This window comes from Alligator sinensis, unplaced genomic scaffold (assembly GCF_000455745.1).
Source record: "Alligator sinensis unplaced genomic scaffold, ASM45574v1 scaffold38_1, whole genome shotgun sequence".
Taxonomy (NCBI): domain Eukaryota; kingdom Metazoa; phylum Chordata; order Crocodylia; family Alligatoridae; genus Alligator; species Alligator sinensis.
In genome coordinates, this window is record NW_005842179.1 from 592,990 (window position 1) to 605,818 (window position 12,829).

The window sequence follows — 12,829 nt, forward strand, 5'->3', positions numbered from 1 at the left end:
TGGTTGGTTCCCCCTTCTTGCCCCTGCTCCTGGGCTGATAGGGGACACCTGATGGGGGAGGAGCAGGGCTGCACAGGGATCAGGCACAGAAAGGGGGAGCAGCTCACTGCCACCACTGCCCCCAGCCAAGCCTGGATCTTAAGCAACTGGAGTGGCCCTGGGGCATCCCCTGCCCCCAGATCAGCCAGAGACAGCAGTAGCCACCGTGTGCAGGTGACATCTTCCTGAGCCTGCTTCTTATTCAGCCCTCTGAATGTCCTCAAGTGGCCGAGGAGCTCTCACTCCCATCATCCACCATGGTCTGAGCTCAGTTCCTCAGAAAACTGAGGAACCCAGCTATCCAGAGCCATGGGGAAGAGGTACCACCAGCACATTTTCCATATAGTTCACTGTGCTACGCTGTGGAATGGGGATGGGGTGCAACTGCACCCCTGCATTCCCACCCCCCATGCCCATGCTGACTGGACCCACTCCTGAAGTCAGGGTACTAGAAAGCCAAGCATGCAAGAGTCATAGTACCAGAAAGTGAACAAGCATGCCATCGTAGCCTAGGGGCTAAGCCACTGCTTTGGAAGAGGGGTGTCCTGCATTCCAGTCTGTGTCAGGCTTATTTCTGTTTTGTTAACCAATAAACATCTAAAATAAAATGTACAAATGTAACTGAAAGCAAGCAAGAGGGAGCCTTGTAGCCTCTGTAGTTACTACACTCCCCTGGATGGGGGGAGCCCTGGTTTCTGCTCTCTGCCTATAGGAATCTTTATGTTTATGGTACATGACTACTGCTGTCATAACTATCCATGCCTAACTTCAACAGATGAAAATGCCTATGCTATAGTCTGTTGATTAGGACATGCTCCTGGGAAGCTGAGTTAGTCTAAAACAGGTGGAAGGTAGGAAAGTGGCACCTTAGAGACAAACTGGGTATGTCTACACATGCATTTAGACCAGCTTAATTTTACTGCATGGTAAGTTATTGAGCAGTTTTTTGCCACGTGGGCCAGCGGCATATTGGTGGGGGGGGACACCAAGCCATGGCACAGAAATATAGGAGTGGACATGGGGCTTTTGGCCCGCCCCCAGGCCCACCCACAAATTGTGCCCCCCCAGACTCAGGAGGCACCAGTCACCCCTGTCTGCCATTATAGTAGCAGGGCAGCAATGATGCCTTTGTCTTCCCTGCTTTTCACTTGTGACCCCTGTTGGGTATTTTGGTTTTGTTTTCATATGGTGGTTTGTAGTTGTGCTGTCTGTGAGGGGCTAAAGTGACAAATTTCTAGGGCTCTTTGGACAAAAGTTTGCCCCAAGACACACTGAACTAGTTTTGATGGCTCAGGTAGGCCCTCCGATCCTGTCACTGTTAATCCTATATATTAGAAAATATTTCCATCTTGTGAAATGCTATTAAAAGAGTTTGACTGCTAGCAAGTGACTGTTCCCAGTCATAACAGCTCAGCTAAGTCCTGCACAGAAATATCTATATTACAACATGGGATACCAATAGTCCCTGAAGTCACTCATAGCCAAATGATGATGCATTCATCTTCATTGTTAAACAGTTAGTTATTCACATGAGTGTTCCCAATGACTTTACTAGAAACACTCATGGGTATAACTGTTCTCCAGCAGGTGTAATTAGGGTTCAGGAAGGCTGGTCATCAATGGGTGTGTCTACACATGCAATTAATGAGACTGAATATACTCTGACTAAATTAGAGCTGGAGTAAACTAATCCTGACATCGCTGTCTACACATGCATTTAAGCACAATCATTTACTGCATTACTGGATACCACTTTTTATTTGACAGGACTATCTGAAGGCACAGTAAATTAATCTACTGTGCCCTAATTGCTGCATGTGTGTAGACAAGTGATGCTTTACTGAACAGGAAATAAGTCTGCTGCACAGTAAAGTGTCTTGTGTACACGCGCCCAATGAAACTACTATTCTGAAATTAATACATTTTCCAGAATTATCTGAGGACTGATCGCCATTTACACTGAGACTTCCTCAGGATCACCTGGCCCTGTAAAGAATGAGATTGATGTGGATTTATACATATATTGACCCCTTTAAACTGCCATAAAACTGTAAAAGCACCTTAGTGTAAATGAAAATCTAGATGCATCTTTGAAGAAAAGCCAGCTGAAAAAAGAAAAAACAAAAAACAAATGCCAACTGTTCAAGTAAAGCCAGCTGATGCTTTTTCTTATAAAGAAACTGTTCAAGGACAGCTAATCCATATGAAAATATAACTCACTAATATCTTCAAAATCAGAGAGGCTAGGGGATCTGCTAAGTAAATGCTGGAGATGCTGTATTTTTTGTGCTAATATTGTCAAGTGTGTTAGACAACAGAAGAGTGCATTGACAGTAGCCCATACATAGTTAATACTGGAGGAAGGTTTCCATCTAGAGACCCAAATTTTAAACTTATCCTGTCAGATTCATAGAAATCAAACCACCTAAAATGTCATACATGTGTGACCTTTATTTATAACACATTTGGGTCATAATCTGGTAATCTATTTACTGGAATTTTAAAATATTAGCAGAACTTTGGGAAGTATTTTTCCTTAGCATTTTCTGATTTATTATAATTTGGAAACAGCTAGACATAGACTCAATATCTGTTGGGTTATGTGGATCTTCATGAGAACTTGCTTAATCTTGAAGTTTGGAAGCCATTTTTTTTTTGTTAATTATTTTGTATGTACTGTGAACCTGAGTTTTGGCGTTCATACGGAATACATTTCAAATCTAAAGAGCTGCATAACAGCAAAGGTCTCAGGCAATATGTCAGGATACATTTGTGTTAGGATGCTTGTAGGCATAGTTGAACAAGAGGTTTCAACAATGCACAATCTCCTTTTTTTTTCCACCCATGGAGGACATTTAACCTATATAAACTTTCCAAGAACAATTTTGCTCATAAGCTTCCTTTTGCCATCTGAAGTTGGCTTGCATAAGAAAAAATGAATTTATATCCCATTTTTTTTCTTTTCTGTTATATGTAAATAAAACCTGAAAGGTGGTTGAGCTTTTCAGTTCCTGTTTGGGTTAGAAATTTAAGTCCTGTCCACCCTCTTTTTTTAGAAGGCTGGGTGAAAGCCAACAGGATGAAGTCCAATGCTGACAAATGCAAGGTGCTACAACTAAGGAAGAATAATCATAGTTTCATAGTAGCTAGGGTCAGGAGGGACCTGAACAGATCATCTAGCCTGACCCCCTGCCACAGGCAGGGAAGAATGGCTGGGTCACAAACACCCAGGCAGGAATGAATGCTGGGTTCACAAGACCCAAGACAGGTGATCATCCAACCTCCTCTTGAATTTGCCCAAGGTAGGGGTGAGGACCACTTCCCTGGAAAGTTGGTTCCAGATTTTGGCCACCTTAACTGTAAAATATTGCTTTCTGATCTCTAACCTAAACCTATTCTCCATCAGCTTATTACCATTATTCCTCCTCACCCCAGGTGGTGCTGGGGAGAAAAGGGCTCTACCTATTTGCTGTTGATCTCCCCTGATGAGTTTGTAGGCAGCCACCAGGTCCCCCTTCAGCCTCCTCTTGCTGCGGCTGAACAGGTTCAGGTCCCTCAGTCTCTCCTCATAGGGCCTGTCCTGCTGCCCTCTCACCAAGCGGGTGGCTCTCCTCTGAACCCTCTCCAGGCTGGCCACATCTCTTTTTCAAGTGCGGCGCCCAGTACTGGATGCAGTACTCCAACTGTGGCCTGACCAAAGTCGCATAGAGAAGGAGTATCACCTCTCTGGACCGGCTTGAGATGCACCTTTGGATGCATCTCAAGATTTTTTGATTTTGATGCATTTTGCATCAAAAACAAAAATGCAAAATGAGTGAAAAGCTCGATGGTAGCACCAATGAAGAATCTATGTATCTTGGTGGATCACAGGCTCAGTATGAGTCTGCAGTGTGTTGCAGCTGAACAAAAGCAAATGTAGTGTTGGGCTGCATCAATAGGAGCATTAGGTGCAAGATGCAGGAAGCGATAATGCCTCTTTGCTTGGCACTGGCTAGGCTTCATCTAGAGTAGGGGTTGTCAACCGGAGGTACACGTACCCCCAGCGGGTACTTTGAAAGGTACGTGGAGGCAGGCAGGGATGAAGCAGCACCACCCCGTGCCACTGTCTCATAAGAGCAGGACCAGGGAGGGGTGAGAGCAGGGCCACACAGATGCCATGCTGCCACCTCTTGCCACCTGCCTGCCACCCACCCACTCTGCATCCAGCTGCTTGCCCCCTTGCTCAGCATTCGGCCGTTGCCGCCCCCCCCCCCCCCCCACCGGCATCCAGCCGCTCCCCCTGCAGGGGTACACTTATTAAAAAGGGGGCCGCTGGGGATACACTTATTAAAAAAGGTTGAAAACCCCTGATCTAGAGCACTGTGTGCAGGCAACAAAAAGCACTTGGAAGCAAGCCATTGAAAGAAATAGGTGTGTTCAGCCTAAGGAAAACTTGATTAAGAGGGGACACGATAGCAGTTTTCAAATATCGAAAGGGCTGCCAAAGAGAAGGGCTGCCATAAAGTTCCTGTGACTGCAGAGAGCAGGACATGGACCAATGGATTGAAGTTGCAGCAACCTAGGTTTAGGTTGGATATTAGGAAAAATGTACTCATTGTTAGAACACTGAGGCAGTGGAACAGACTACCTAGGGAAGTTGTGGAATCTCCATAATAGGAGGTGTTCAAGAAGGAAGTTGAATAACCATTAGTCAGGGGTGATCTATGTTTGGAGTACTCTGTAAAGACCAACAATTGTAAGCCTAGGAGCCTTTCTTCTCCACCTCTAGATTGCTGGGAGATAAGAAGAGCTCTGCAGCCTAAAGCAGGTGAATACTGGAAAGGATGATGCTCAGAAGCATGAGAATAAAACAGTGCTCCATACCATCTTAGTCATGAAAGAAAATTAAAGCAGTTGGGATAAGGTTTTATGGAGAGGCTACAGAAAGAGGAGTTCAGGCTGTCCACTTGGAGGGTGTGATGTATAGGATGATGTTTGCTGTGCCAGTGTTGCATAGCAGAATGGAGGGTGTTTGATTTTTTTGTCCTCCAAGGCTTCTGTGCTTTGCTGGTTGCCACATGGGCCCAGGAAAGAAACTTTTTCCCCTCCTGATGCTACACGTGTCAAGGTTTTGTTTTTTTTTCCTTTTGCTTTTCTCAGAAGCATTGGGTGTTGGCTGCAGCCAAGGCTGAGAATTTTAACAGGGGCATGTCAATGCTCCTGCTGGAACTAAAACCTGAAGGTTCCTTATTAGACGGTCTTGCCCTTCTACTCAGGGTCACGTTTGGGATCAGGAAGAAATTTTACCCCATTGTCAAAGTAGTGTGGACTGTGGGGAGGTTCTGCCTCCCTCTGTAGTTGGGGGCATGGCCCTCCTCCTCGGATCTCTCAAGTGCATTGTAACAAACCTTGCAGTGGCAAAATACTGATGACCTAATTTCCCTGCTTTATCTATGGCAAGTTAGGGTGGTTTTGGTGTCTTTGGGCCATGTGCCTTGCAGCTGTGCAGCATGGTCAATTGTAGTTTTAGGAATTGGTTAGGAATAGGTTGTGTAGGTTTAGGTTTAGGTTTAGGTTTAGGTTTAGGAGCTTGTCTGGGATGGTTTGAATAGGGGTGATCCTGCCTTGAGAAGGGGTTGGACTACATAAATTCTAGAGGTCTCTTCCAGCCCTATGTGACATCTCTGATGACTTCTTCAGCAATGCATTGGAAGACATGACTTTCTTACTATGAGAGTCATCTTCAGTTCCTAGGTTTTTTACAGATGTTTTAAATGGGAAGATAGGAAAAAACATTGCAAGTGGAAAATACTTAAGTAAACAAACTTTAGGTTTTTCTTATTACTATTATGATTATTTTCCATCTTCATACATTATTTTCACCTCACTGCTTTTCAGCTTTTCCTTAGTAAACCACAAATCCATTGCTCTCTTATCTTTCGTCATGTCTATTTCCATAGGTCCTGATTCAGAAAGATACTTAAACAGATGCATAACTTGAATCGTGTCTATATCTTAGAACTAATCACATACCAGTATTTAAAATTACATAATCTTGAATTAGGGCCTTAATAGAAAATGTACATCTAGATAAATGCACAAAGACTTGGACCATTTTAGTCCCATAATGGTCCTCCTGGCATCCTTCTGGAAAGAAATAAAACACTATTCTGAAACTGACAGAAATTCACAAATAAAAACTTTTGAGTATCCTGGACTTAAAGTTGAAAAGCTACTACTCTTTTTGAAAGCTCCCTGTAAAGAACAATAACATGTAAACAAACCCTCTTCTATCTAAGAAGACGTGCTCCTCCAACTTTGACAACTGTGAAAATTCAAACTTACGTTTAAACATAAAAAACTCCATGACTCTTGGTAGGTATGGAGATGAGCTTTTAAGATCATCATAACAAGCTCTGCTCTTGCAGCACGTCCACAGAAAACTCATAACAGTCTTAGCTCCAAACCATTTCCACGGTCTTCCAAGTTGGGAAGGCAGCTTACTTAAATGCCTGATTCTTATTTATACTCTGATTATATACATCACTACATTATAGACAATAGTAAATCTGTCTCAACATACCTGTATCACATTGCTTCTTACTTAGGAATACACACAATCCATGAAAAAAACACACACTTTACATGTTCTCAAACCAAAAATCAAAAACTCCTTAGAGACAATGGATCAGCACTTCTTCAAAGCTCTTGGAGACTCTAAAGGAAATGTGCTGTCCTCCTGGCAGATCCACCATAATACAACACCATTTGGGGTGTAGGGCCGGAACTAAAACTGGTATAACTCACATGCTAGACATCATACTCTTACCATAGATACTTATGTGGAAAACCAATATCTTGTGCTTTCAACATCTCAACCTCTACAGTTCAACTATAAAACAGATTGATTATATGTCAGATATATGCTGCTGCAAATTATGAACTCCTCAAAGGCCTTATGAATCTATCAAAAGCATCCTTATATTTTCTTCTAGTTTATGGCTTAAACCCAGCTTCAGAAAGGTAACTCTTATTTAGGCACCTAATTTACTATTGAGGAATGATAAATGTCTTTCTCTAATAGTTTCAGATAAAGCTTTAGTGTCACATAGAAAACAAAATGAAAAGCTGTCAGATTTGCACAAAGGTAGAATATCAAGATGCAATTTTCCAGCAGAAATGAGTAATTATAATAAATACTTGGCAAAAGATGTTAATGTTACAAAATGTGCATGACTTTGTTTCCAAGAATTTCATTATCTTTATAATCTCTGGAATTTTAGAACTCATACATAGATTTTTGTTTTAAATTCAGACTGTGCTTTTTAGTTTTACTACACACACAAAAGGTGCCATAGGTAGCTCCAAATATTTGTATACAGGTTATAGTGAAGCAAATTATAGACACAGAAATATGTGCATTTCCTACAGCCTAGTACATAAGTGGATTTATAGACAATTGCTTCTTACTTTGAATGGCCTCTTGTCCCAAGCCGGCGTGTGGTAAGGAGGGGAAATTTCTGCCGAATGGTCTAAAGAGAAAGGCAGACTTATTAGTATCTAGCAAAGGCATATTTCCTTAGCTAAAAAAGCAGGTGTTGGACAGTAGCTAGATTTATGTTCTGGAGGAAATTAAATATTAGATAATAGATAAATGGTACAAAAGAAAAACAGTGAAGAGAGATAATTTACATTTGTTCTTCACAAAGAAGAAGCATTATGCCACCAGAATCCTCAGACAGACAGAAAGCTGTTTATGCTTTCTAATGGTGCTTTATATCTGAGCTTATCTCACTTTAACTGCAGGAACACCTGCCCCTCAATTGCCTTCCAACTCTCACTCTTACTCATATGCCACAAAAAACTAGCTGTCTTCAAAAGGAACCTGTGCTTTCAGGTTTACACAAACAGCTCTGGTTGCCCCAAGCGCCTAAGAAAGTTTGAGGCAGCATCTGTTTTGTCCACTCTGGAGGGATTTGGTTTTCTAATGGGCTTTAAAAATGTTTAAGTGTAATTCAGAGGTTAAGACAAGCAACACTGTCCTTCTTAGATCCTTAAATGGTCCCCAATACTGTAGTATCTAAGCCCATTACCATCTTTATTGTATTTATCAATTTTTTCTCTGGATTCCCCCTCTGCAATAAGGAAGTACCATTTTCCCCATTTTACAGATAGGGGAACTGAGGCTATCTGACGAAGCCAAGGTCAGTCAAAAGGCCCATGACACAGCAAAGACTCTGGCCTCTCAGTTTCTAAGCTACTACCTTTATGAACAGACCATACTTCCTCACAAATAACCTGAGGCAGTAGATGTACCAAATGAAAAAGTTACTTGATGAGAAACACCGGAAACAGAAGTCACAACAATAATACTGTTTAGGTGGAAAGTTATCGTATTCCTCACTAGTACTGACATCAGTTAATCTAAGTGCATTGTGAATTGCCCCAATATATCCTATGCAGAAAGAAAAACATGGCAAGCAAACATTTCATGAATTGGATTTTATTTCCATTACCATTATTTCATTAAACTAATGCATTTCAGTTCCCTAAGCAAATTGAGCAGATCAGTAGTGTTTTAAAAAAGATGATCTGTAAAGAATTTTTGGTTTCCTGTTTCATTAACTACACTAGATTTAATTTAAAGACTTTGCATCTTACTCTGATTAAATGATTTTGGGATTAATTGTGGGGGAGGAACAACAGCTTTTTATTTAGAAGCTCTTTCTGTTATTATTTCTCCTTCTTTCTCTAGTAAAAGTCATCAAAGTACTTCTGTGGCTTTAGATGGCTTGAATATAATTAAAGCTATGCTTTCCATACCAGATCACTCAATCTGAACTTTTTTTGCAATGGTACCCCAATGCCATTACAAACCAAAGAGAATTTTAGTTTAACTCCTCTGAAGCTGTAGAATTAGTTTCACAATTTAGATGAAATAACCTAGGTTTAGCTGGGCCCAATTTAACACAAGGACACAGACGTCATAAAAAGCACAATGAATTGTGCATTTCTGAGAGTCATGATGACATGACAACATTAAGAGTTCTAACCAGTGTGATTTTTTTGACAAATGTGTCTAATAAACTATGAATAAATCATGTATTTGCTCTTTACCTTCCCAAATGTTGCAGCACAGGCAGGTTCTAGCTTCTCTTTTCGACAAAAGTCTAAATAATGTGCATAAAGGATGCACCTGGGCAAACAAACTCCTTCACACACTATGTAGTTTTCTTCAAGCCTGTAGAGTATATAAGCAATAACAAGAATAAAACAAATACCTGCTGAGTTTCTCCATTCTATTTTCCCTCCATTATTCCATACTGCCCTTTTTACTGAGTGTTCCTGCTACAGCCCACTAAGCAGTAACTAACTGCATGGTACCTAGAACAAGAGCCTGAGAGAGACCAGCTCCATAGACAATGCATTCAAAGTGCACTGGTTATTCACTCCCTAGAGAATAGAAAACCCAGGCTCAAGTTCCTGAATCAGGCTTGCACAGTCTCTTGAGTTGTAGCTATTCCACTTTATATAAATAATTTAATATTCATTGGAATTCATTGTGTGGTCACCTGAAATGTGGGAGACATAGGTGTAAGTCCCTTGAATTTGAATATTCTACTTAACAATATCTCTAACTTAATCACAGGACTATTGCCTATCCTGTGCTTGCTCTCTCTCCAAGTAGAAATTCAATTCCAGACCCAAGAAATCTTTATGACAGACACTTGAAAACCAATGATTTGGCATGTTCCAAGAAGAAAACATTTTGGTGAAAAATTGCTAACCAGCGCTAATTCGGATTGTCTACTGATGGATATCAAAGAGAATTCCATAGACTGAAACCACACCTGGTGGCTATTCCTAGATCTTTTCACGTTGTAGCTGTATACCGCTAAGCACCTGGTCCAGTAGGGTATTTCAGCCCTAGCTCATTTCTATTCTTCAGCATTATATTCTTCATGGTCATCAGTAAGGCTTGTACATTACAAATACAACAAAAAATAAAACCCCTCATTCTTTCAAATGGCATAAACACGTGAAAGGAAATGCTGTAGAAGACACAAGATATGGCATGGGATCATATCCCACTTTTTAGGGTAAAATAAATAAAAAACTCAGCACTAACAAATACAACCCTGCATTTGCTCTTATGATTTTCACAGTTAGGGGGAATAATCTAGGTCTACCTCTGTAGTGTATAATACAGTTCCCAATAGTCCAAGGGCACTCTTTACTGAGCAAGAAAGGCAGAGTTAGAGAACTATTTGGAAAAATCATGCCAAAATAAAATTCAGTAAAATTAGCTTTCTCATTAACAGTGGGATACACTGACCAAATGTATGACAGTTAGTGGGTAACTAAGCACATCCTTTCACAAGTTTATGCCTTAATCATTCACCTCTCCATTTCTTTCTAACACTGTTAATGGGGCTTAAGTGTTATTGTAGGTGTGATCATTCAGAAAAAATGCAAAAAGCAAGGTTTTCTTTCCAATATTGTCACTTACTTGTTTTTAAGAGAGAAAGACAAATCATGCTTCATGGAAATAAATTGATACTCTGACAATATGCATCATATACTGATTAGTATTTTATTATTTGGTAAACAGAAAGGAATATTTCAATTACAATCTATCCTTTTACTTGATTTCCATTTCAGATGCCTGAATTTACATTCAGCTCTGATAAATCTGTACACAGTGACTTTATTCTTCAATAAGTTTGCCATTTCATAGAGAGCACACGTAGTGAATCTCATGAAATTATTCTAGTGGATATATTAAAAACAGATAAAGTTCAGCAATATAATCTTTAAGAATTTTACGACAAAAAATTTGTGCGCTACATTTTGAAATAACGATTTTCAAAATAATACCAGAATACATCTGAATCAAATACCAAAACTGAAAAAGTGGTTATGTAATGTAACATGACTTACTGCATCAACCAATATGCACATTCACTTTGACACAAAATCCTGTGTTATCTAGTTTTACTTATGTGACACTAAAAGGCAAGTATCAATATTTTCTTCAAATAGTAGAGTAATTTTCTTTGGGAAAGCTTTCATTTTGAGATTTTCCAACCCAAATATACTCAGACTCTGTAAATAATGAGCATCTTTCTCTCCTCAAAAAAAAGAAATTAGCAAAAAAACTGTGGAGTAAAACAGGTATGCTCTGTATCTGAACTAGAGGAAGGCAGAACAGATTTGTATCTTATAGATGAACCAAGGCAGACAAGGTTCCTTGGGTGAATTTGATATCTTTTATTAGACCAACCCAAATGGTTGGAGAATAGTTATTAAGCAAGCTTTCGGGTTCAAAAACCCTTCGTCAGGCTAAGGAAGCTTCAGCAGTTGCTGTGTGCTCTTCCATCCAGGAAAGCTTGCTTAATAACTATTCTCCAACCATTTGGGTTGGTCTAATAAAAGATATCAAATTCACCCAAGGAACCTTGTCTGCCTATATCCTTAGACCAACACGGCTACAACCTAAACCCCTGCATAGATGAACCAAAGTAGATATATGTATCTACTTATATATATATGTGAATATTTCTATAGATGAATAAAAGCCTTACCACTGTAGGGTGAGTTGGGTCTGTTTCTTTTTATCCTTCATGATCTGTGTGATTGTTTTCTTTGGAGACATGGGTTTGTCCAGGGATTTTATTTTATTGCCATGAATATCTGCATCCTCCTCTTCTGAGGAAAGGGTTTCACTGTTAAAATGTATTTCTAGCAGGAAAGGGGGAGGGGGAGAAAAGAACATAAATCCAAGTGTCTCACTGTATTGTTTATCACAGTTTCTTGTCCTGATATATTTGCCACAGCGCTGATTTTACTTACAGTATTTGTGTCTGCAGCTGGTAATATGGTGTGTATAACTATGGACAGTGAGATGCCTTGGTTCAGTGGTTCTCAACCTTTTTGGCAGAAGGCACCCCTCTTTCAGCTCAAGGCACACTATGGAAAATGCTAGCTCTTGCTTTTCACTCATTTTTGACTACAGAAAAATAATAGAGCAATTCTTCCATTGCAAAGACCTCAGAAAGACCACAATAAGTCAGAATGTTTTTTTTAACACTATGGGTTCCTATATGAAATCTCTGGGTTTATCTTGCAAATCATGTTCACACGCTTAACACTGTGTGGCATCCCACGGCACCTTTGAAAAGCTGTTGAGGTGCCCTGGTTGAGAATTGCTGCCTCTGGCTGAAGTAAATCGCTCTACCTATCTAGGTCAGCTAATGTAGCTGTATGAAACAAAGTAAAAACTTGCAGCATGACAAAATACAAACTACATTGATGTAGCAGTCCTGGCTTGCTCTCTCTCCCTCCCTCTCTGCATCCTGTATCGCTACAGTCCAGATTTGTGGATAGATGATCTCAGACGGAGGACTCTCTCTTTCTATGTATGTGTGTTATATATGTATATATTTGGATAGATAGATAGATAGATACAGCAGTGCTAGGAATAGATACATGCATACGTAGATGGATAAGTATATTGGTAGACATAGGAGTGCTAGGGCTAGATACATACATACATACATAGAAGGATAAGTATATCGGTAGATGCAGCAGTGGACAGGTAGAGAGACAGATACATAGACAGATGGGTAAGTAGATCGGGAGACACAGCAGTGCTGGGGCCACATCCACCCCCATGTCTCGGTGGCAATGCCGCTGTCCCACCCCGTCCCCGTCTCCTCCGGTCCCCGAGCCTCCAACCCCGGCCCCGCAGGGCGGCCCCCGCCGCGCTCTCACCTGCCTTGACGCCCGGGGCCACGCGGGGCTCGGGGCC

At 40.7% G+C, this 12,829-nt stretch overlaps 1 protein-coding gene across 1 annotated transcript in view; it reads right to left on the minus strand.

The window, feature by feature from the left end:
* The window catches only part of RFX6 (regulatory factor X6), a 60,912-nt gene extending 48,090 nt beyond the window's left edge, over positions 1 to 12,822 (minus strand). Inside the window, exons 1-4 of the mRNA XM_025207053.1 lie at positions 12,793 to 12,822; positions 11,604 to 11,760; positions 9,136 to 9,259; positions 7,489 to 7,550 (exon numbers count right to left, since the gene is read on the minus strand). Coding sequence (XP_025062838.1) covers positions 7,489 to 7,550; positions 9,136 to 9,259; positions 11,604 to 11,674 — 257 coding nt within the window. The 5' untranslated portion in view covers positions 11,675 to 11,760; positions 12,793 to 12,822. The remainder of the gene's footprint in view (positions 1 to 7,488; positions 7,551 to 9,135; positions 9,260 to 11,603; positions 11,761 to 12,792) is intronic.
* Positions 12,823 to 12,829: the final 7 nt, after the last annotated feature.